At 42.2% G+C, this 25,209-nt stretch overlaps 4 protein-coding genes across 4 annotated transcripts in view; 1 reads left to right on the top strand and 3 right to left on the bottom strand.

Moving 5' to 3' along the window:
- Nucleotides 1-23,124, top strand: part of LOC132787257 (dedicator of cytokinesis protein 3) — a 29,175-nt gene extending 6,051 nt beyond the window's left edge. The window contains exons 2-13 of the mRNA XM_060794188.1: nt 2,003-2,244; nt 2,303-2,451; nt 13,027-13,147; nt 13,209-13,446; nt 13,509-15,248; nt 15,309-16,129; nt 16,526-16,635; nt 16,776-16,793; nt 17,522-17,728; nt 17,789-17,963; nt 18,025-18,246; nt 18,305-23,124. Of these exons, the coding sequence (XP_060650171.1) occupies nt 2,003-2,244; nt 2,303-2,451; nt 13,027-13,147; nt 13,209-13,446; nt 13,509-15,248; nt 15,309-16,129; nt 16,526-16,635; nt 16,776-16,793; nt 17,522-17,728; nt 17,789-17,963; nt 18,025-18,246; nt 18,305-20,275 (6,014 nt within the window). The 3' untranslated portion in view covers nt 20,276-23,124. The remainder of the gene's footprint in view (nt 1-2,002; nt 2,245-2,302; nt 2,452-13,026; nt 13,148-13,208; nt 13,447-13,508; nt 15,249-15,308; nt 16,130-16,525; nt 16,636-16,775; nt 16,794-17,521; nt 17,729-17,788; nt 17,964-18,024; nt 18,247-18,304) is intronic.
- The window catches only part of LOC132787259 (exosome component 10), a 43,701-nt gene that overhangs the window by 133 nt on the left and 18,359 nt on the right, over nt 1-25,209 (bottom strand). The gene's annotated exons all lie outside the window — the stretch shown is intronic.
- On the bottom strand, nt 3,809-8,785 carry LOC132785740 (innexin inx3). Its single transcript, XM_060791979.1, has 6 exons — nt 8,718-8,785; nt 6,364-6,620; nt 4,981-5,189; nt 4,450-4,910; nt 4,235-4,388; nt 3,809-4,171 (listed from the first exon to the last, which is right to left on the bottom strand). Exons 2-6 carry the CDS (start codon nt 6,524-6,526, stop codon nt 3,974-3,976), a joined length of 1,185 nt encoding a protein of 394 aa, XP_060647962.1. The 5' UTR covers nt 6,527-6,620; nt 8,718-8,785; the 3' UTR covers nt 3,809-3,973.
- On the bottom strand, nt 23,041-24,947 carry LOC132787262 (transmembrane protein 104 homolog). The gene is made up of 4 exons (XM_060794195.1): nt 24,843-24,947; nt 24,208-24,659; nt 23,865-24,103; nt 23,041-23,804 (listed from the first exon to the last, which is right to left on the bottom strand). The coding sequence occupies exons 1-4, from the start codon at nt 24,897-24,899 to the stop codon at nt 23,041-23,043; spliced, it is 1,512 nt and encodes a 503-aa protein (XP_060650178.1). The 5' UTR covers nt 24,900-24,947.

Below are 25,209 nucleotides of genomic sequence, written 5' to 3'. Positions count from 1 at the left end.
CTATACTCAGCGAATGTGTGAGTGTGTATCTCTGTGTGTGTGTGCTTCCTTATGAGCATGTTATGAAGGGGTTCTCATGCCGTAGTACGAGTAGTTTATAGCGCTCTTGTTGCGCTAATGCAGCAGCATCTCTTTTATTTAATTTAAAATTATTTTCTGACTGCCTGACTTGGATGTCTTTACAGTCTGTCTTCTCTGGTTGTCTGTCCGACAATGCTTTTGTTTTTGCATCCACTTGGCTTAACGACTTTTTTATTTTATTACGTTTGTTGACATTGTGGACTTGTTGGACTGTCTCTGTCTCTGCCTCTGTTTCTCTGTGTCGCTCTGCGAGTTGCTTTTTCTTTAATTCATTCTCTGTGATGTGCCTTTGAGGGCTTTTTCCACTGAAGCATTTTCATCTATTTGTATTTGTATTTGTATTTGCATTAACGTTGGTAAAAGCGCAATTAAAAGGGCAACGTAATTATCTTTTGCCACTTCCTCCCCAGCTGAAGCTGCTGGCGCCAATCAAAACTATTTCACGGAATAAAATATTAAATTTCTGCCTCGTTTCTTAAACAGCCAAAGAGCTAAACAGCTAAAATAAAAAGTGCTCATTAGAATTGTGCTCATGCATGGCGCCGGATGGATGGAGGGATATAGCAGGATAGGCTTAGTTAATGGGCGAGGGGGGTGAGAGGGGGGACGCAGGACGCGCAGGGCGTTGCCAGCTCGACGCCTGCCTAATGTGACTGACCTAAATAGTGCGACGGTTGGTTGGCACTCAGCCTGCCCCGCCCCAGCCCCCCCTTCAGTGTGTGTGTGTGTGTGCTCATTTGTTTGAGTGTTTGGGCTGAGCCGAGTTGAAGTGCCTCCAAACCCACTCCCCCCCCGAAATTCCCCACTCCGGCAGGCATTTAAATTATGAAATTTCAGCTATTTAACAGCTTGCAATCCATTTAAATCAGCAGCGGCTTCAACAGCGTTTGCAAACGCTGGTGCCTCTTGCTACAAACCGTTGTCTGCTGTTCTGTGTCTTGCGACTTGTTGAAGCAAAGAGTCGACGATGAGCAGCAGCAGAAGCAACCGAAGCAACAGAAGCAGCAGCGAGTAGCAACATCAAAAACAGGAAGCAGTTTGCCCATTTTCATCGCAATGAAGCATTTCATTTGACAGACAGTCAGACACACATATACATCCATATAGATACATACATATTACAAGCATATACATATATATATGTATGTATGCTATATGTATTTTCCCCTTCCCAGTGACGTCTCTTTGCCGCGTTGTCTGCTGTCTGCGTTTTATTAGCTCCTTTCGTTGATATGCTCATGCCGTGCTCGCTCGTTTGTCTTTCAGCGCAACTCAAACGCAACACACACACACACTTTCATACACTTACACTTACACCTACACCCTCATGACTGGCTCTGTAGATGTGTCGTCGTCTCTCGGCGCCGCCAGGGCTCCAGTGCGTGCCTTGCATTTGTAATTGGCAGCCACATTGCGGATTTATACTTCTACTTATCAGCAAAACAGCAAAGCAGCAAAGCAGCAAAGCAGAAGAGGAGCCAGCAGCTCAGCTTCCCTGGCTGCATCCAGCTAAAGCTACAGCTACAGCAATTGGAGCAGTAGCTCTTTATTGTTGCTCGCCAAGTGTTCAATTGCTGGTGTGCCCAAGTGCTTCTCTCCTCTTCCCATTCCCATTCCCATTCTTCTTCGTCTCCGCTTGTCTACACCACCCCAAACATATTTTGTTTCCAAAGCCATTTGCCTATTTATAGTTGAAGTATTTATTGTTGTTGTGCCACTCGTGGCATGCTCAAGTGGCCACTCATGGGGGCACTTTAATTGCTGCTAGTCAGCCGGGCGACCGTACGGCGTCTTCCCAATCCCAGCCAGATATTCCCCGGCAATGTCATGGCCAAGGCGCAACTGGTTGCAACCGTTGCCTCAAACTCAAACTCTAGCATTCAAATGTATCTTTCATCTTGGCATCTTGTATCCTTTTCAGCCATCCATAATTGGCATGGCGATGTGCGCTATGGATTGCCGCTGGATGTCGGCGACTCTGTGGACATTGTGGAGGAGTGCAAGTATTGGTATCGCGGCTCCTGTCCACGCAAATCGCGAGCTGTTGGCCTCTTTCCCAAAACCTACATACACATCAAGGATCTCTCCAAAATTGATCCTGTTGTCGCCGAGTGCACGCAAGTGTTGCGCGAATGGTCTGAGATCTGGAAGCGACTCTATGTGGTAAGTGGAAGGCACTTTTAAATGATTTTCATTGTTTAATTAAATGCTTATTTTACAGGATCGTGAGGCGTATAAATTTCAGACTTTGCGCAAAGTTATGTTCTCTATACTGGAGAGTCGAAGAGAACTCTTGAGCGCCACAATGACACAGGATCAGACAACCGAGTTGCAAATGGTTGTGGTGTCGAAAATCGATTGGGGAAATCGGTAAGTAACAAAAATATATCCCTAAACTGCGCGGTGTAAAAAACAAAACGAGACTTCAGGGTTGCTTTAACATTGCGACCTCGCAATATATTTATCTTGTGCCCTTTAAAGCAACTTTTTCCGCCCTTTTGAATAGTTCAGATAACTTCTGTTCGGTCCAATTTATCAGCAGCACTTTAATCGCTTTTGAATGCTATAATGGGTATTCCAACTTACTATGATATGTAAACTATATACAACACATACAATGAAATACATAATCTGTATTCCAACATACTATGTAAAGTATATACAACAAATAAGTATGGTAATCCCATAATATAATCCCAATCATATGTATTATTCAGTGGAGAAATATTATGAATCATTTCCATATCTCTTGCAAGTGTTTGTAGAAGTCCCGCCATATTTATCTATCCGCATGTAATACTATCTACTACTATGTAAATTGGTCAGTCTTCCCTCTTCTTTCCATTAAAAGATTCAATGATATGAAATAATAATCATATTTCGTATTTATTACAATTTAAAACTTAGATAGTTTGTTTTCTTTTATGTAAAATGTGTTCTTTTCTAGCAATAATCACAATAATTTTGTTATAAACAAAATTGCTTAAAATTACATACATTTGTATACTAAAGTTTAAGACAAAAATAGCGAGAGCATATTATTATTATGTATACTCGTGATCAATCATATTCATAAATCGATTACTACAGTTACTATAGATGTAAGCATGTCTCTGTGTTTATGTATGAGTAGTACGATATGCAGTAGTAGTGGTAGTTACATATATGTATATAAGTAGATATATTTATTCTTTTTTTTGTTTTTTGTTTATATTAAGATCAACGTATCGTGAGCGTGCGTGAGCCCCAAAAAAATGTGTGAGCATAATGATCGTGATAATCGTGACAATCGCGACGCCTCAAAGAGCAAAACTATAGAGCTAGGTGGTAAACTAAAATTGTATATATTTAAATGGCGCATCATTTGTTAACGACGTGTTACTACAAAATCATCAGTTGTAGTAGCATGTATTGTAGTGTATGTTATGTATATAAGCATATCGGATAATTTACCTTCCACATTCACAATCCAACCTACAAATTGCACGGTCTGCCTGTGTCTCTCCTTCTCTCTCTCTCTCTCTCACTCTCTCTCATTCTCTGTGTAAATCTCTCTCATACTTTCACTGACTGTCTTTTATGCGTTCTTGTCTTTTACATTGTGTGGTGTCTTTTATCTTTTTGCCTAGGACGAAAATGTTAACAAATTTGCTTTAAATAGGGAGAAAAAATTTCGCTAAAGAATTTTCGGTGATGTTTTCTTTGTTTTTAGAATTCAAATTTCGTGTTTCACTTGAAAACAGTCTTAGATTATGATGGAAAGCCTAGAACGCTGCTAAACATTAAAAAAAAAACACCTACAAAAACATTCCTCCTAAATCTGGTCACATCCTCTGTTTACAAATATTATTGAGAAATCATTGAAATCATTGAATTAGCGCCACATTCGTGTCTATGTCTCGGTCTCCTTGCCGCCGAAACCCTCAACGGGTGGATATATGGGGTGGCTGATGGGGTTCATTTCGAGTGTCGAGGGGGCGGAGGGTGTGCGTGAGGCGCCCAGCAAACCGCAGAGTTGTTGCAGCAAATCGCTGTACGATCGTGTGCTGAGATTCTGGCTAAGGAAGTGCAAGATCAAAAAGTCGCCAATCTGCAGAAGAGAAAATCAATTAGTTCAAAGAACTCCTCCATATTTCATACTAAGCGAACTCACCTCAAGGCGACGGACCAAGCCAGCGATTTCCTTGCGTTGACCAGAGCGATAAGAGCGTTTGATGATGGTCTCGCGAGTGGTTGGCATCATGATAACCACCAGCGAATAGATCACAGCAACGCCAGAAATGGTAGCCAATATGATAAACCAGAACCTGAACAAGATAATTAGATATTAATAGAGGCTCCATATATGAAGTGAACTGCTTAACTTACCACAGGAAAATGTAGATCTTCTCGTTGAGAATGTTAAGGGCGAGCACACAGAGTGTGTCGTGTGTCTGCAAACTGCCACTGGGACCAAATTTGTGGAACGTACACTTGGTGAGACGGGGAAAGATCTCAATCATGGGATCGTAGCGTACATCCTGATCCATATTGGAGAACTTAAGCACATCCGTACCGTAGGACATGAAAGCACCGCCCAGAAACTTATCCACCATAAAGATATTCACAATCACATTGATAAAGTTAAGGAGTTCGCAGAAGAAATACGCAAACGAGTAGCCATTGTGCGAGTTCAGGCTGTCCATGAAGTATTTGATGATACGATCCTGACGATCCTTGCGATAGTCCTCGGGCACAGTGACCATGCCGCGCAGACCGTCGGTTATCATGCGTATCTTGTTGTCCTCCATATTCTTCCAGATCCAATGCGGCACATAGAACATTAGTCCCTAGATTTTCGAAGAGAACATCAAGTTAATTGAGGTTTCATTTATATTTGAAGAAGCTTGCAAAGCTTACCTGGAAGAAGAGCACGAAGGGCACCCACTGATAGTAGCTGTGATAACGCTTTTCCTCGCCATAATCATTGCTGACACCGGGTGCGGCGACGTCTGTTCCAATCCTTCGATGCTGTTGGCCGGGTATCGTGAACGTATACGTAATCCAGCAGAATGTGTTGATCACGTGCATGGGAATAGAGCCATCGTTGATACAGCTGATAGGATCACCTGGAAAGAAGGAAAACATTTATTAATATGAATTTGAGGAAGCGTAGATAAAAGATATATGTCAAAGAATCTCTCTTAAACTGTGATACTAACATAAGTATATAACAAGTACAATTTTATTTTACTTCCATCATCATATTTTCTCTATCTCTCAGATAATTTACTGTATATATGTAAATTTTTGCGTAATTTATGCACTGCAGAATGTGACTTGACCCCCGAGGCAGCTGCAGTTGCAGTTGCAGCTGAGTCTAAATCAAATGCACGCGCTGTGCTCGAAATCGGGTTGAGTGCAGTTCTATGTCGTTCATCATGAACGCTAAGTGGCATTAAGGCAATCTCAATCTCTGTGGCGATAGATGAACAAATTGTCTATCTACAGACATGGCTCCATCCATTGTGGGCGCGACGAGTTTTGGGTGTGCCACAAACAGCCCGAGTAGAACTTCGACTTCAACTTCAACTGTTTGTTCTCTCGCTCTTTGCTGTTGTTCTTCTGTGCTTGCGTAAACAACTCGCTTTTATGACGATGGAGTACGGAGCGGAGTTGGGGAAGAAAGGGGCGGGGGGAGTGCCATAGTTTCGTAGAACTCAATTGTCAATATTTATACAAGACCGACTCTGTATACTTTCGGAGCGCTTCTTTAATGCACAAACATTGGTTGCTTTGGCTTTTGGCCATTAATCAAGTCTCTCTCGCTCTGAATGTGAACTCCATGCTCATTCAGTCTTATCGTGACTGAAAAGCTGGTTTATATTTTTTTCCTTTTCTCTCTTTTACTTTTTGGCTATTTAAATCAAGACACGCACCGTCAGCTGTGGCTCAAATGACTCATGCGTTTTGTCTCGTTTTTCAACTGAAATCTGATGAATGTGTCTCACTTTGGTGACTGTGATTGCGACTTGTGATTGAAGGGGGGCTATTGAGAAAGCGCAAATCGGTTTCGAAATTCACATGGTTGCAATGCTTGTAATACTTTATGCTACTCAAGCATATTTATCGCATTTGTTGTCTTATGCAAATGAATATTTGTAGAAATCAAAGGAGTGTCGGTTCATGAACTATTCATTTGCATGCACTGCACTAATTTCACAAGTTGCACTTCACGTGCTGAGCTAAGCAAGAGGTGTTAAATGGAATTGCACATACATATGTAGTATATTAAATACTTACCAATCAGATTGTTAGCGGTTACGATAATGCAACAGGTGAATAGTATGGCTGTTGTAATCCTGTAGTGGCATCGGAATACCATGTTATCGATAACAGCCTTGTCCAGCAGATATCGTATCTTGATGAAGCTGGACACAGCCGAAACCATGCCAAAGACCGCCATGTTGCTGCTGCTGCTTCTTCTTCTTCTTCGACTGCTTGCTGTTGTTCTAGTTGTTGTTTTTAGCTAATTGCCTGTTCCGACTAACTAAACTAAACTGTGAGTCAGAGAGAGAGGGAGAGAGGAAGAGTATAATAAGTACATGTGATGATTATGCAATTACATAGAACACAATGTTAACACAGTGAAACTTAAGTATAGCAAACACAATGTAACAAAATCAGTTGAGCGTTTGTTCTAGCGAGTCTTCACTGTTTGACTATGACTTATTTGAGCATGAGTTGTGCGTTATCTGGCACACACACACACACACACTACATAGGCACACACAAGACGTGACATATTTCTAATGATGAGCAACTACACATTTCCGTTGGTTCAGAGTTTTGTTATCATGGCGCAAGCCGCACTTACAATTAAGTAAGTGCTCTCTCGGGGCCAGTGCCGAAACTTCTTTACAAAACGATCTGTCGTTTTCGTTTCGTTTCGTTTTGGTTCGTTCGTTTGACAATCTAATCTAATCTTTGTCTTTATGCAAACTATAGTATATTGTTAAGACATTTGTAGGTTGAATGGCCTCTCTCTGGAGACCACTCTTGAGTCTTGTTTGGTCTTGTCTTGCCTTGCCTTGCCTTGCCTCTGAACCAGAACCGGTAAATGAGTTAAAGCTTTTTGTCAACCCACGCATAAATTTCACTTTGCCGATGCTCAGCCCCTTGGGCACCACATACGGGTATATACACTATATAAAGTAAACATGTTTGTATGTATTGCGTACACTTGAAAGTCAAAGCTTTGTATAGTCCTCTCTATATATTCTCGTATTGAATTCGATCAGTGAAGAGATTGAGATCAGGTTCTGTTTGGCTTTTGTTTTCTTTTCGTTTCGTGGTCTTTACCATCAAATTCTTTATCGCTTTTGTTTATATGCAAATTTGTTGTGTTTGTTGTTGCTGCTGCTGATGCTTGTTTCAACTTGTCTCTCTGTGTGTATATTTCATTTCGGCACGCACACTCATACATAGACTAACGCGCACACACACACACTAATAGCTAGAGTCATCTCTGTCGCACTCGCTGCAATTAAAGTCAAAATGTGTCTGCATCTGCGCAGCGGCAAGGCAGCTACTCCTTTTCCAAAATGCAGCAGCTTCTGCCATCAGCACAGTGAGTGCATTGAAAGTTACACATATAATGCTTTATGCCCTGCACACACTCACACATACACACACAAACACTTATGCTGGGATACAGCCACAGCTCAAACATGGAGAGTGAGAGAGAGCGAGCGAGCGAGAGAGTGCGCGTGAGCAGCACTTCATTTCAACTTCAATTCTTTGCGTTCGCTTCAAACTGCGACTGCGCTGCGACCGCGGCTGCCTTTTTTCTTTTTCAATAAATTTTTCAAAAAAACTGGTTTTAAGGTATTTTCTTTTTTTGTTTTCTGAGTTCGTGTGTGTCTGTGTGTGTTCAAGTCAAGAGAGCGGCGAGCGAATGGAGCCACAATATGGTATGAGGATTGGATATGGGGTCGGGAACTGTGTTGCCACTGTTGCGCTTTGCTGCCGTTTTTCTCCTTTTCTTGGCTACCAAGATTAGCAACCTGGCTGCTGCTGCAGCAGCGTTCAGCTTTGGCCAACGCTTTTGGCTCGTCGCACCTCGCGCATTTCGTTCGCTCTCTCTCTCCTACACATTTAAGTGATTCTTTTGCTCCTGCCAATTTGGCATTTCGCATACAAATTTATAGCCACTTTGACACTTTGAAAACTCGTTTTAGTCGTTGTAGCTGCTGCTGTTGCCTGTGTTTGCGGCCCATTAATTTCGCCAGCTTGTTGTCGGTTGGCTTTATTTCAACATTTTATTGTTGTTTTCAAGTTTTACACTTTGTTGCAAATTTTTTTTGTTTAAACTGTCCAAGATTTCTATAACACACACACACACACATGAAAAACACGCACACTGTGTCGCGTAAGCGACAGTAAAACGCAACTCAGCTGTAGTTGCAGTTGTATCTGCAGCTGTATTCGTATCTGTATCTCTCTATCTGTAGCTGTAGCTGTAGGTGTAGCTGTGTAGTTGCATCGGTATCTGTATCTGCACTTGAGTGTGTGTGAGTCTGTTTTTAGCAGCACACAAAACTGCAGTTTGGTGTTGTACACTTAGTTTTTGCTGTTGCTATTGCTGTGATTATTACCGTTTTCGACTAATGTGCAGCTGCGCTCAGCGGCGTTCCAAAACCTACTGACTCTGACGCGATCTGCTGCCAAGCTTGGCCATTGCTTCGGCAGAGCGAGAGCGAGTCAGCTAGCGACAAAGAGCGGGAGCAAGCAATGTAGCTACAGCTCTCCATAACTCATATACAACAAACACCCTCTCTCATGCTCTCTCTCTCGCTCTCTCTCACTTTTGGGAACCAGTTGGATGATCGCAATCGCAACTGGTTCCGGCTCACGACATGAAATTACGCTCAGATTGCATTCTACCTAGCGAATGTTACCTGGGCGCAGTCCCAACCTTGCTTCCAATGTCTGCTGCATACCACCAAGATTTAACAGGTAGAGAGCAGAGAGCAGAGAGCTGCAAACGCATTGCCATTAGAGCAACGGGCAAATGTTTGATTTACTTGCTTAACCCCAAGCCCATGACAACACAACATATCTGGATCAGAAATAATCTTTTGTTTGGTCTCGCTCCACATTGTCAGCGCAGAGAATTTGGATATTTATTGCCTCATAAGAACTTGAATTCATACCAAATGCATACAACTCTATTGCCAGGACGCTGATGAAAGTTTATTGTCTTGAAATGAAATCCAACCAGGCAACAGGTAGTAGATGATTTCCCTTTAAGTAATCTATATAAATTATGTACTTTGAGAGGGTTTTTCCTATGCATAATTTGCTGAACTACTTAAGAATTCTGTAACTCAATTTGGGATTCTAAAATGTTTAATGAGTACAGTCGAATTTCCGGATAAGCTTAACTATATTTCCCAGCTGAGATAACATAAGGAAATTCGTTGAAATTTACTATTATGAAAATTTAAGAAGTAGACTAGATTTAAAAAAAAAGTATATCAATTAAATATATTATATAATATATTAGAGCTCGTCTGTACAGATTTAGATTGTTGAAATTTGCATTTAAATTCGATTACTGCTGTAATGTACTATATAAAATGTGCGCACAATCTCTTAAATTAAGCTGAGATTTGAATAGTAGTCTCTAGGCTGCAACTGAAACGCGTTGCAACGTTTGAAGTGGGTCCAAGCGACGCGTCGCTTTTCAGGGTTAAAGTGTGTCGATTGTTGCACCGACCAGAACACACAACACACACAAAGCACACACACATATGCTCATAGATCAATTTGCATATAGAGAACGCGGCAACTTTGGCAAGTTTGTTGCCAAGGCATGCGCCCTGAACTGCAGCTCCAACTTGAAACAGCGACTACAACAACAACAACAGCAACTCCTGTTGCGACTTGTTGTCAAGATGACTCAGCCAGGTTAACTTTACTGCTGCCAAGTCTTTGGTTGCGGCATAATGAAATGCCATTTCGAAATGGCTGCTGCTGCTTTTGCTTTTGCTGTTGTAGCTGCTGCATGTCCTGCTCTGTTGTTTGTTTGTTCTTCTTTTTTGTTGTCTGTTGTTGTTGTTGCTGTTGTGACTGGGGAGAACTGGGAACTGGGAGCTGAGGACTGTGGCCTGCTCGGGTTTCTATAGTCGCTTGAAATGTATCTCACAGCTACACACACCTCTTATAAAGACATTAAATACAAGATATATGGCATGTGTGATTGTGATAAAAATGTATCTGTTGCCGCTGTCGCAGTCGCGCTGCCTCGACCTGCCAGATACAGATACAATACCTTCGACTTGGACGTGTTGCCGTCTGCTGTTTGTGGTTGACAGCGTCGCAGCCGAAGCCACAGCAACGGCAACGACAACAGCAACAGCAATAGCGACAGCAACTGCTTATCGATGTGTAAATAATTAATTTTTTTCTTTTTTTGTTCTTTCTCTGTTGCGTTTTGGGTCGTCGTGTTGTTGTGTCGTATCTGCTATCACATCTTTATAGATTTTCAACACTTTCAATGGCAAACAGTTCAAACAAAAAATGTTTGTGAATTTCGTCAGATAAAATTATAAATCACGCTGTCAAGCACACACACACACAGTCGCATTGTGGTAGATACTTTTTTCGTTGGTTGAATGGTTGGTTAGTGTGGCGAGCGCGCGTTTTTCACCTGCTTTGAGCTCGGTCCGGGACTTAATTAAAAACGATTTAAAGGGTTCATTACGAGCATTGCTACCGTGTGTATGTTGTGGCAGCAGCATCCAGCAGCCAACAGCAACAGCAACATCAGCAGCAGCCGGCAGCAAGCGACGGCTTCTGCGCACGCGCGTTCTTCTCATATTTGTATCCATGAGATACATTTTTGTGGCGCAGGCATTTCTTTTGGTCACGTCAACTCCACCAGCTCCCAAGTTGTCCAGTTTAAGGCGTAACAGAGGTGGCTTAACCAACACACACACACACACACAACTCTTACACACACATTTATATCGATATATAATGAAGAGTATTCGCTCAGCTCTTGTCTGCTCTTGACCAGTTCCAGTTCCAAAATGGAAACCACCTTTGCTTCTCTCAGCTGCTCTCACTCTTAAATGCTCTCTCAGTGAGCTCTCTCGTTGTCGCTCTCACACTCTCGCTCTCTCGGGCAGCAACAACAACAACAACAACGACAAAGCCGTTTAGGCCTCGTTAACAACAAAACGGCTTCTTGAGCTGCTCTGGCCAACGCGTTCCCAGCGACTTGCAAGACGCTTCGTCTATTTGCCATCTCGCTCTCCCACACACTTGTAACCAGCTGCCATCTCGCTCGCTGCGTAAGCCAGGTAGAAAAACTCAAGCGTAGCCGAGGTAGCAACATCATCGTCGACGGCGACGACGACGGCAACAACGACGTCGGCAACATATTGCTGATGACGTTGGATCGTTTTCGGTGTTCAGTGTTCGGTGCTCGATGCTCGGCTGCCACTGCCAGGTTAACTCAACTCCAACTCTCGTATGCGCCACCGGAATGCCGTGAACTCATTACCTCTGCGCTTGAGCTTAGGCTTCGCTTACTACCACACTTACAGTCGACTCCTCTCTGAGCCAGAAGTGAACACAAAAAAAGACTGGCAGCAACTTTGTAAGCCAAATTTATGCGTCATATCATGCGGATCCAATGGCAATACTTATGAGAACTTCAACGTTGATTATTGCCATGTACATTTCTCACTTTCTCAACGTTTTTGGGCAGCTCGCGATAGCATCGCAATTTATAATCACAGCTTTTATTCTGAACTAGAATTCCATTAAAAATTACTCTTGTTTAGATGACAATCTTAATTATGTTTATTTTAATTTTTTAAGTGTAGCTTGAAATTAGGTATCCTCACTTTATTTAAATTAATAAGTTATTATAAGAGTTTAGATTTTTAAATCGTCATATTAACAAACGAAAATAATGGTTTATTTAAATTAGTCTTCAACATGTTGCTATAGATTGGGGATCTGAACTATAAACCTAGTTTGTAACATGTTTGTAGGGGCTAAAGCATATATATTTGGTTGGAATGTTGAATTTCTTTAGGTTCAAACGCTTAATGAAATGAATAATGAAAATTAAAATGTCCACATTATAACTATGCTGTTTGAACTCTAATTAAAAATGAAGGATCTAAAAATAAGTTGTTTTAATAAATCTTTCTAATCCATTAGTTTTTAAAAAGTACAAGAATTAATTATGGTAAATCATAAATTTATTTTCAATTTAAATTAAATAAATCTCACAAAATTAGGACTCCAGAAATCTATTTTATACACCTACAATTTAAAGCTGCTCAAAATGTCACAACTTCACTCTACACGGCTATAATCAAGTGATAGCGTCTTTCCATGGCTACAAGTATATTAATTTCGACTTTATAACCCAAGTTGGCAGTCACTGGCACTCAACAACATTGTAGCTATAGAATTCAGTTCACTTTTCCCCCTCCACCCGCGTGTCTCCAGTTGGGCAGGTTTCATTGCCCTTCCACATACGCGTTTCTCACGTGTGTTTTTTTATTTTTGGAATCCCTGTGTGATTAATGATGTGACGCGGGGCGCTGACTGAGCAAATTGAATGAAAGATGTTGGCGCACCACTTGAGACAAAGAGAGACGCTCGACTCCACCAAATTGACAATTAATAACGAATGCGTCAAGTTCATTTAAGCTTCGCTAGTTGCCCAAATAAACGCAGCTGTCTAGCTCCGCTCACTCCACCTTTCACTCCTCCTCCTCCGCTTATGCTCTCTCCCACATTTCCATATTGCATATCAGCACACAGCTTGAAACGTGACTAAGTGGCAAAGTTATTTTAGCTGTTCTCCAATTTATTGCTATCAGCTATCAGCAATTACTCAGCCAACTGATCTTTGATCTTGTTTTGTTTTTTTTGCAGCAAACTGGGACTCGATCTGGTGCCACGTGTGGGACCATTGGCCGTCGATCCACATGGCATTGGCATTGTGAAGCTCTACAATGTGCACGTGAGCAGTGCCGACAATGCCAAGGCCTCCTCGGTAAGACGAACGAGTGACCCATCAATCTCTGGCATAGTTAATCCTTTTTCGTTTTTTACAGAGTCGCGGCACGCTGCGCAGAAAGACGCAGCGCAAAATTCTCAGTCATCATTTATATTTTTGCATGCGTGACTTTGGACATCGCATTGGTGGCGATGATGCCGAGGTCTATTTCTTTCTTTACGACGGCAATCGCATGCGTCCGCTGTCCGAGCGCTTTCTGGTGAAGATCTCCAAGGATGGCTTCTCCAATTACATCGAGAAACTGCACAGCAATTGCTCCGTTTTCACAGATCTTGGTAAGCTCAATACTTCTACCTCTATTTCTATCTGTACATCTGTAAATCAATTTTTTTAACAGGCGCCGCTGATCTGCATGAGGAGCTGCATCTTGTTGCAGTTGTAATGAGGGTGGGTAAAATAATACAATCCGATTCGATCAAGAAGACTGAGAAGAACAACACCTGCTTGGGTGGCGCCACCTATCGACGTCCTTTTGGAGTTGGCGTTCTCTCGCTCAGCGACATTTGCCAGCTGGACAACAGTCTGGAGCAACAGTCCAGCGAGGAGCACGAGTATAGCTTCAAACTGTATCAAAGCGAGGAGAAGGATTTCCATTTGCTGCCCGAACTCATCATTAAGAAGTCCAGCGGCAAATTCTCGCCCATACAAACGGGCAATCAAAGCACTCAGGGTATTGTAGTATCGCTCAAGCTGCTGCACGGTGGCTTGGGTCAGGCCCGAGCGGAGCAGCCGCTGCTCTTCCAGGGCACGACGATTACACGCAAAATGGGTTTCCCCGATGTCATCATGCCCGGTGATGTCCGCAACGATCTCTTCCTCACGCTGGAACGTGGCGAATTCGAGCGTGGTGGCAAAAACACTGGCAAGAACATTTTGGTCACCGTTGTGGTCTTGGATGTCGCTGGCAATGTGCTCAGCGATTGCCTGTGGGGTGCCTCGGGCATGGATGCGCTGCCTCAGTATCGCTCCATGATACTCTATCATCAGAATGCACCCAGCTGGAATGAGATGCTGCGCCTCAGTGTACCCATCGATAAGTTTGCCACCGCGCATGTGCGCTTTGAGTTTCGCCATTGCTCGACACGAGAGAAATCGGAGCCCAAGCTGTTTGCCTTCAGCTTTGCACGGCTAATGGACACGAGTGGCGCCACTTTGGGCGACGGTCAGCACGAGTTGTATGTGTACAAGTGCGAGGATCCGGCTAAGCTTCAGGCATCCAGCTATTTGCGGTTGCAGTGCCGTCCGCGGGATGCGCAGGCCAAGATGGATTGCAGTGGTTGCTTTAGTCGCAGTTCCAAGGAGGTGTTTGTGCTGCGCTCGCTGCTCTGCTCCACGAAACTGACACAGAATGCGGATCTGCTGTCGCTGCTGCAGTGGCGAGCACATCCCGACACCATACAGGACTCGCTGACGGGAGTGCTGCGTTTGAACGATGAGGAGCTGGTTAAGTTCTTGCAGGATGTGCTCGATGCACTGTTTGCCATGTTTTCCAATGAGGAGGGCAACAGCACCACGCATTCGGGACTGGTCTTCCACGTGCTCGTGAGCATCTTTAGCCTGCTGCAAAGCAACAAGTTCCAGCACTTTCGTCCCGTGATGCACGAGTACATTGAGAATCATTTTGCTGCCGCCTTGGTGTACAAAGGGCTCATTACATCGGTGGAGCACATGGCCGTATTTATGACCAAAGCCGAGCATCCGGATCCGTTTCAAAAGTGCTTCGGTTCGCTGGAGTACATCTTCAAGCTGCTGATACAGTCGCGTCGTCTGTTTGCACGCGCCACGGGCGGACAGTATGAGGATTCGTTTAGACGGGATCTGCACTCGCTGTTCACGGCCTTGAATGGCATGCTGGCGGTGCCATCGTATGATGTCATTATACCCACACAGGAGGCGCTGCTCAATTCAACGGGCGTGGTGTTGGAGCAGCTAAAGGATACGTTGCCCGCTCCAGAGCTGGGCATGCTGGCGAGGAATATGCTGGATGCCATACCACGCGGTGCACCGAACCGTCTCATTCAGGCCAAGCTGCAGGCGGTCAAGGATTTGGTTTCCGGTGAACTCTTTCATGAGGATGGTAAGCAATGGATGGTAATCTTTTAATTGTGCCTCACTAATCTTTGCTTTTGCTACGCAGATTCACGCACTGTTGTCTTATCGGTGGCCTGCAAACATTTGCGCATGCATTTGAGTCGGCGCGACGAGCTGCGTCTCTGCGCCGAGATTCTCTCGGAGATCTTAACCCAACTCTACGAACTGCAGCGTGAGCAACGCGACAAGGTCACAAACACACTGCAGCACGATCTGGACTCGTTATGCAAGAATATTCTGGGCATTTTGATACGCACCATCAGCATCATTATGGAGGGTTCAAATGCGGTGCTGCCTCAATTAGTAGCCTGCCTGTTGGGGCTGCTGCAGCTGCTCGATGAGACGCACTACAAACGCTTCTGGGACGAGTTGACGCCCAACAAGGATCCGCGCGACCTCAAGGACTTCCTCAGCAAGTCGCTGCTCGTCTACGAGGAGCTGCTCACTCAGGATTGGCTCGTGTATCCCAATGACTGGTTGGTTATGAAGCTAGCTGCGAATGATGTGCTGCGCAAGTCACTGGAAGAGTTTGCGAAGCCTTTGGTCTATCGTTTCCTTGGCCCGCAGGCCTTTGATTCGCAGCTCTGGTGGAGTTACTTCAGCTTGGCTGTCACCTTTCTCACCCAACCCTCGCTGCAGCTGGAGCAGTATAGGGAACCCAAACGATTGAAAATACTGCATTCGCATGGCGATATGCGTGTCCTGATGGGCTTCCAAATACTCAGCATGTGGTCGCAGCTGGGCGAGCAAAAGCTGCACTTCATCCCCTCAATGGTTGGGCCATTCCTGGAGGTGACTTTAGTGCCAGAGCCAGCTCTGCGCAAGGCCACGCTCTCCGTCTTCTATGACATGATGCAGTGCGAACAGGTGAGGAAAAACATAAAGCCAAATTCTTTTTATACCCGCTACCCATAGGGTAGCTAGTATATTGTGCCGTCTATGGCATAATTTGAATGTGGTACTATATAGATATACCAAATATACCATTCGCGCCGCTGCCGCTGCGAATAATTCGCGCTGCTGCCTCTGCGATTTATTCGAGCACACTAGACTGTAGCTTTCTTACTTGTTATTAAAATTACAATACATTATTAATATAATTTACCAAATTACGTATACGTAACAGGAAATTTAAAATTGAGAAAAATATTTTACTTTATAAATAGATTTCTTTCCCAATACTATTATTACAACAATTTATAATTTAGCTAAAAAATACTAATACAGTACGTTTTATTATTATTTCCACAATTCTATTCTTAGGCTGCTCGTGGATCTTTTAGGCTAGTGGAGAGCGAGCTCATTGACAAGCTGGATCTGTTGATCAGTGAGAACAAAGGAGACGACGAATATCGAGAGCTGTTCAGCACCATGTAAGTAGATTTTGTACATCGCCATATCTTGTAACATATGTGTATATATATATGTAACTATGTATGTATGATTAAATGTATATAAATGTCTGTATAAATGTCTCACATCACATTCATTGCAATCGCCATCCATAAAAAAGGGAACATCTCAGCTTGGTGTAAGTTCAACTCGCATTTTGCCTTTGTCGTAGAACTGCTTATCTCATGTGCTTGCAGATGAATCCATTTAGATTATCTTCATCAGTTTTTTAGTGGATTGTATCATCTGTCTGTCTGTAGTACACAGAATCTGTGCATTTTCATATTAACTAAACATATAATACATTACGTATACGTAATAACTTACAAAAAGGTCATGAAATGTACCTTCCAATAGAAGATCACATTTTAATAAATATTACGTATACGTAATGTTGCAGCAAATGTAAAACAGTTAAGTCATTTTTGAAACACGATGCGTATACGTAATTTTTTAAATTAAAACATTATTTTAAAGATTGAAATACGTTACGTATACACATTTTTTGAATTAGCATTCACTTTACCAGTAATTTTAACACGATATGAATATTTTATTTTATTTTAATACGGTCTGTTTGCAATTTAGAAAAGCGAATAATATTTCTATTTGTAAATGAAATCTTTAACAAGGAATAATCTGCAAGTATACAACATCATTCGGATAACCGAAGCTCTCCTGCTATTTTCTATTTTCTTTAGTTAATTACCAACATCTTCAACTTCCTTTTGGTACTCCCCTCTCTCTCATTATTATTGTATTATTTATTCTCTCTCATTATTTCTGTAAAATACTTTGCCAAACCCATTTACTTTGCTATCGTTTGAAGTTATACTAAATTTGTTCTATGCCAATTCTCAAAACTAGTTTGCTGGAGAAAGTGCAAGTGGAGAACCCCAACTGGAAAGATGCGGGCACAGCTTTCATTGGTTCAGTGACGCGACTTCTCGAGAGATTGCTCGACTATCGCAGTGTCATGCAGGGCGAAGAGAATCGCGATAAACGCATGACGTGCACCGTCAATCTGCTAAACTTCTATAAAAACGAAATCAATCGCAAAGAAATGTATCTTAGGTAAGTTCCAGTTGTACCTAGTATCAATAACTAATTAATAACCAAATAAATACTTCACAGATACATCTACAAGCTGCACAACCTGCATCTGCAGGCAGAGAACTATACCGAGGCGGGCTACACACTGAAACTGTATGCTTCCATGCTCAGCTGGGATCGTGAGACGCAAAGCTTTGCGCCCTTCGACAATGGCGGACAGCCCGAATGGCAACGCAAGGAACGACTCTACCACGAGGTACATTTTATGTCGAATGCAATTGCGGAGAAATTTTTAGTAAAAACGGTTATGCTTGCAGATACTCAAATACTTCGACAAAGGCAAATGCTGGGAGAAGGGCATTCCACTTTGCAAAGAACTGGCGCAGCTCTACGAGACGCGTCGCTTTGACTACAACAAGCTGAGCGATATACTCATACTGGAAGCCAAGTTCTTTCAAAACATATTGACCCAACTGCGCCCAGAGCCAGAATACTTCCGAGTTGGCTTCTATGGCATGGGATTGCCCTTGTTTGTGCGGGTAAGTAAATTCTACTAGAATTTTGCTCTTCATTTCCTAATTTCCTCCGCATTTACAGAACAAGCAGTTCGTCTACCGTGGCCTGGAGTATGAGAGGATCGGCGCCTTTACGCAACGCCTGCAAACCGAGTTCCCCAGCGCACAGATACTGACCAACAACAGTCCACCGGATGCCGCAATTCTGAATGCGCCCGAGCAATACATACAAATCAGCAATGTGCGACCCGTGGGCGATGCACAGGCTCTCAAGACAGCCATGGTGCCGGTGCCAGAGAAGATAGCGCGCTTCTATGAGGTGAACGATGTGACACGATTCATCTACGATCGACCCATGTACAAGGGTCCCATCGATAAAGACAACGAGTTTAAATCTCTGTGGATTGAACGCACTACACTGGACATTGCCAGCACGTTGCCAGGCATCTTGCGTTGGTTTGAGGTCAAGCAAAAGTCAGTGCAGGAGCTGACACCAGTGGAGTATGCCTGCGAGATTATTAGCAATGCGGGCAAGGAGCTGGCCGAGCTAATTGTGCAGTATCGACGCGATCCCAAGCGCAATATAAATCCGTTTTCAATGCGACTACAAGGCACCATCGATGCGAATGTCATGGGCGGCATTAGCAAGTATCAGGAAGCCTTCTTCTCCGAGCATTTTCTCAAATCACCACAAGGCGCAGGTCAGCAGGCGAATGTTCAGCGCTTGAAGATCTTGATTCTGGAGCAGATACAAATATTGGAGCAGGCATTGGAACTGCATGGGCAACTGGCGCCAGCTGGTGTGCAACCGTTGCACAATCGTCTTCTCGAGCGTTTCTCGCAACTGAAACAAAGTCTCTCCGGCATGGGTCGGTTAAAGCGTCAGCCTTCCGAGAGCATTGTGAATACACCGCTGCCGCCACTGCCAACGGAACAGCGCACAGCAGCAGCAGCGGCAGCGGCGGCTGCACACCAGCAAATGGCCAGCGGCAATCCGAACGCTAATTATGTGTACGAACTGGACGAGATCTATACGCGACCCGGAGACACGCTGCGACCAGTGGAAGCGATGAATTCCTATCAGACGCTCAGCAAGGAGAGTCTCAGCATTGAGCTGGTCGAGGCGCCGCCAGTGCCCAATCGTCCGCGCTCACAGAACTTTATAACGAACGGCGCGATGGACAGTCCCGAGGTGCCGCCAAAGCGTCAACCGACCTACAATTCACCCAATGCACCGCCATTGCCACCGCGAGGCATTACACCGGACAAACGCGCCTCCAATCCCTTGATATTCAATGACTTTGGCACTTCGGCAGATGCGACAGCCCGACGGCACTCGGCACAGCAGCAGCATGGCCAGAAGTATGCTGTGGTCGACATTAGTTTCGATGATCCCGAAGCGGATCAGCAACCACATTCGCTGCCCCACAACCTGCAAGAGGCTGGCAGCCATTTGAATGTTTGCTTTGCGCCCAATGATTTTCGTGACTCGGGCATTTCCACCACTAGCTCGCGAGATCTTAATCAGTTGAACAATCTAAGCGAAGAGTCGTCCTCCATTTCCCTGAGCACGGTGCATCATCGAGAGCATTGCCGCATCAGCTCGAATGGCAGCCTGGATATGCAGATGCATGGGGGTGCCCTGAATATAACGCAACGGGAGAGTTCCACCAGTTCCTTCGATGTGGAAGACATACCTGTGCCACCACCACCCATTCCGCCAAAGTCGCTGGGCGTGAGTTTAAATGGTCTGGGCGCTGGCATTGGCATCGCTGTGGACGAGGCACACACACCAAACACACATCCATCGCTTAATCATTCCATCAACAATCACCATCAATTGCAGCAACAGCACAATGGCATCGGCAGCGGAAATGGCGATGCCGATGACTATAGCTCCCCGCAGCATCACCATCAGGCCACAAGCAATGGGAATAGCCTGGCGGGGAGCGCAATGCAGGCATCGTCCATGTCCACTGTAGCTGCTGAGGCAGCAACCACAACAACAAACACATCTTCATCCAGTCATCATCACGATGGCGGCACTTTTTGAGTTACAATATGTCGCTGCCATCATCCACCCGATCAGCCGCATCAGCCACACAAGCCATCCTCATCCACATCGACGTCGAGCAGCACGGCAACCCAGACTGCCACCGAGAGCTCGGACTCTAGCACGTCCACGCCATCATTGACACCACCACCTCCACCGCCTCCACCACCGCCGACCTCTGCATACGTACAATCATTCAATCATCATACACTACATGGTCATAGTCATGGTCATGGACATATGCATGCTCCAACACCTGGTCCAGCGGCGCACTATTGCCAGGAGTGTCTGTCGTCGCCATCGCCCACGCCGACCATCATCACTGAGCAGGCGTTGGTGCATGCGACGCCGGCTGCAACGACTGCCACTATGCGGCAGCCACACATTGAGCATTGCTCATGTGGCCTGAGTTTCTCTGTGGAGCAGCATGATCAGGAGCTGCCCTCATTTGGCTATCAAATGGATCAAATGGAGCAACAACTGAACTGCCAACATCAGCATCACCATCAACACCAACACCAACAACATCATCACCATCATCATCATCATCACCAGCAGCAGCAGCAGCAGTTGCAAGGTCAATCCCAAGCGGCGCAAACCGATTTCTCTTATCTGCAGCGCTAAGCAAATGGGTTAACGCTCAGCCGACGAAGAACGTTACGAGTATTGTGTCAATAGAAATTATTTCATTTTAGTTAATTAATCTTTTGTAATTATTTGTTTTTGGTGCCAAATGTTCGCTGCATATCCAAAGCGCAATGAAAACGCAAGTTGTAAAAAATAGGTTGCTTCTAGAATTTCCTAATTTAGTTGGACTATACGTTAAGAAATTATTTTACAATTATACATACACATATATTATGAATTTATTATACGAGTTACACGGGGAATTGTCGCGAAAGTTACTAAAAAAAACCAGATCAATAAAGTGAAATACATACATGTAAACTACAAAAGTTTCTAGAGCCTAAGCAAAATGCAAATGATCAAATTTCTAATAAATATTTATATGCATATTGTATCGAAAATCAAATCAGAAACCAAAAATTACAAAATATAAACATTTAACGCTAATCAAAATGATGATACAAAATTGAAATATACCGTAAAATGGTTACAAGCATCATACGTGCGGATGTACAAGTAAAATTGACGAAATGTGCAATGCAGTTTTTACTTTAACAATAAATTTATACATATTTAGATACTATATATATACATATGGAACTTTTCACAGAGAACTTCGACGTCAAGCAAACATAAGTTTTCCAGTTTTGTACATTTTTAACGAAATAAAAACTATTTAGTCTTTTTATATACACTAGAAATATATTTATACATACATATATCACGCATCAGAAGCGAAAATAATCATATTTATAAAAAAGAAAAGCAAACAAAATGATGAATCAATCAATTTAAAAAGAATAACTGCGAATACTAGTCAACTTCAACTCAAATAGAGTGACGTATTAAAAATTTAAATTTTATACATATATAAATCCTTATGTGCGCATATAGAAAGTACTATATATATACATATATATGAATTTATTAGAAGTCAGCAAAAATACATAATAAACCTAACATTACTCTCGAATTTTGACTAAGCGATTTTTATTTGGTTCTCAGTCATTACTACTACTCTTAGTCAAAAAATATATTTAGTTTGGAGCATGCTTCACATTTCTCGCAGCGAAACCGCCCTTTATTGTAATCCAATCGTTGTTAGAAAACATATTTTGTGCTTTTGTTCAATCAGAATTAAAATTTGTGCACCTCTTGAATATCTGGAATGACCATTGACCAGTCCGAATTATAATCTTAAAAAGTAATTCGTATTCCTTCTTAAGGCATGAAGCGTCATATTGTTATGAGAAATGAAATAAGCCTCATGGGACTCGATAAGCTTTTAAGTGGGCTATCAATATATTCGAAATTTGCTTCCGACTTACGCTGCTGTTAGACTATTCCATGGGTATTTACATTTTATTGATTCACTCAATCAACAGATTCTTCGATCGTTCAACTACTTGATCACACACGTTCAAAAAAGACATCAGAATTATAGTCAAAACATGTTTATCAAGAAAACATACACAAAGTCTGCAAGTTGATTGATTTTCGATAAGACTTACTTGACTAAAACTTGATCTCCCCGATGTTCCAGTAGTTACTAAAATGCAACTGAAAAAATGCTTTCAGTAATATTACCTGTATCTGTTGTTCTATTAACAAATTGTGCTGCTTATTTATATGATATAATAAGAAGATATATTTTATTTTATTTAACATAATGTTTCTTTACACAATCAAACAAGTTGAAAATGTGACAATAGAATATTATTTTCCAGACGAAAATACGTTGACGTAAATTATTCAACTACATATAGAATATTATCAACTGATTATTAGTATTTATATATAACATAACATCAATATTTAATAATATTTCATTTGTTGCGCTGTACATTATCAAACAGACACATAAAAGGTACATGATATTACACTTACATTAAAAATATTAGCTTTCTGTAAAATGGGTTTTCGGGTTAAATTCGATAATTCATCTTTAAATAGGAAACGGTAAATAAGAGTATCATTTGGATACAATTTAGGTTTTTATGCACATTCTATCGCATCAAGTATCCGTCAATAATAAAATTGGATTTGCGAAATTTTTTTTAGTTTTAATTTCGTCTCACAGCCGATAAAAACATCAGATTTGGCATAGGGTTAACAGTTAGTAGATGTAGATACATATTTTAATGGAACAAATTGATAGACACTAGGACGACACAAATGAAAGACCAAATTAAAACCAATATTAACCATCCATTTGATTTGAACGGACTCTGAAAATGGTTAACGATACCACTACCCAAAAGCTCAGTACACGTTCGCCTTGAGAAATATAGCAAACAAACTGGTATTATATATTGAATTCCAGTTCCAGCATAGCTGCCCGTAAATGCCACAAGTGTAGAGAGACTGTCGGTTAAATATGCCACACAAAATGATGGTAAAATCGTCATAAGTGGAAACAAAGCACGAATGCACAAATTATACGATTCATACCGAGACATATCGAGAAATAAGATTTGTAGATTATTTTTAAGCGTCACTGCGATAACTGGAAAGCTTGTTGATAACGTAAACACCGGGAATAAGGACAGAAAGTAGTCAATGACAACATATAAACCAGACAAGAAATCTTTTGAGTTTTCTTGATCGGGCAGAAAATTGAGTGTATAGAGATCTTCAACGTGCTCAAATGCAAAAATGCCTGTCATAGCTAAAACAATATAGAACATACAAATGACAATGTAATCATATGAGAGAATTTTTGATACCTTTGACTTATTTCTAAGTGGTGCCAATAAACTAGGCAACGAATGGTGGCACATAAACGAATAGACACAAGCGCCAAATAACGGAGGAGATCCATAGAAATTGACGCCAACAGGATGTCCCTTGGCACCATCAGTGATGAGTAACTTTGTGGCAATACAGATCATGAATGTAAACGCTATAAATAAAAGATGTGACTCATATAAGATTAGCCTTGCAAACATATGGTAGTACCTACCCAGCCAACGGAAGATCGCAGTCAACATTTGCAAATATTTCGTTTTCTGAATGCCACACAGTATGATTGGACCGAAAATCACATTAAACGCAATTAATATTATCCGATACATGTGTATCCGCGATATACTATGATCCTTCCAGCATGTGTGGTTTCCCTTACTTTGGAAATTACCAGGCTGGTACATAGTTTTCGATTCTACAATCGAGATATCTGAACTATTTGAGCGATCGTGTTCGCTGAAAGGAAAACAATTGCAAAATAAGTTCATACATGGTTTTGTTTTTATCTTATCTTCTGTGCACCATTGATTTTCTTGCTATTTTAAAAATAGTATTCTTACCATATAATATCGCGCAAGCTTCTAGATACCGCTGCTGAATAAATGCTCAAGTCTCCAAAGAGATAAACAATAAAGCACAAATAAAATAGGACGCGTCCAAAGTCGTTGAAAAATAATGAAGCCATTTCACCCAATTCAAATTTGTGCGTTAGTTGGTAATAATGACTCTCCTCGGCACCAGATCCAATCAGTGGAGTGGACTCCAGATCTCTTTCATCATCGCTGTTTCCAATCGAGTTTCGAGTGCGCCGCCGAACCTGTAGATTCTGCCAATTTTTTATTGCATTGGCTCCAGCCATCGCTTCAATAATAAATGTGACTGTCATGTAACTCATAATTGCCAGCAATAATATTACGACCAAACCGAGAAACCATCCTGCCTTCGCAAACACTCCAGGAAGTGTTAATGCTCCCGTTCCAACAATAAGATTGAATATAAAAATAAAACCAACCTGCAAAACAAAAAATGGATTATCAGAAGGCCTGCATATACATATGTATGTATGTATTTGTAGATACATATGCATATGCACTAGATACATCACATCTACATATGTTTTCTGTTACGAGTACATTAAAAATTAAATAATATATTGACTAATGTAGAAGTATATAGCATGCACTTAACTAATTACCAGATTTGAATAGGAGGCCGAAGCCACAGGTACAACTCTTTCCCTTTCACTTGGCATTTCCTGACACCTTGTTATTCTATTGTTTACTTAAATGCACTGACACCATCGAAGCCTTAATGTATCGATTTTCGACTTCACGATACGTTTATTCGATAAGATATCGATTCAAAACATAGTGTGCGTATTGTTTACGTACGTTTTTAATATATTATATGTTGTACAATATATTATTTATGTCATACATGAAGAAATATTTAATTTTATATATTATATGTTTTTTATTCATTATTTTAGTAAAGAGAAAAATCAGCATTCCATTTCCCATTCGTTCCGGACCAACAAAATCAGCTGATCGTAACCAAACACA

The sequence above is a fragment of the Drosophila nasuta genome, chromosome 2R, assembly GCF_023558535.2.
Source record: "Drosophila nasuta strain 15112-1781.00 chromosome 2R, ASM2355853v1, whole genome shotgun sequence".
Classification (NCBI taxonomy): domain Eukaryota; kingdom Metazoa; phylum Arthropoda; class Insecta; order Diptera; family Drosophilidae; genus Drosophila; species Drosophila nasuta.
Note: the sequence above shows the minus strand (reverse complement) of the source record. Positions and strands in the feature narration are given on the sequence as shown.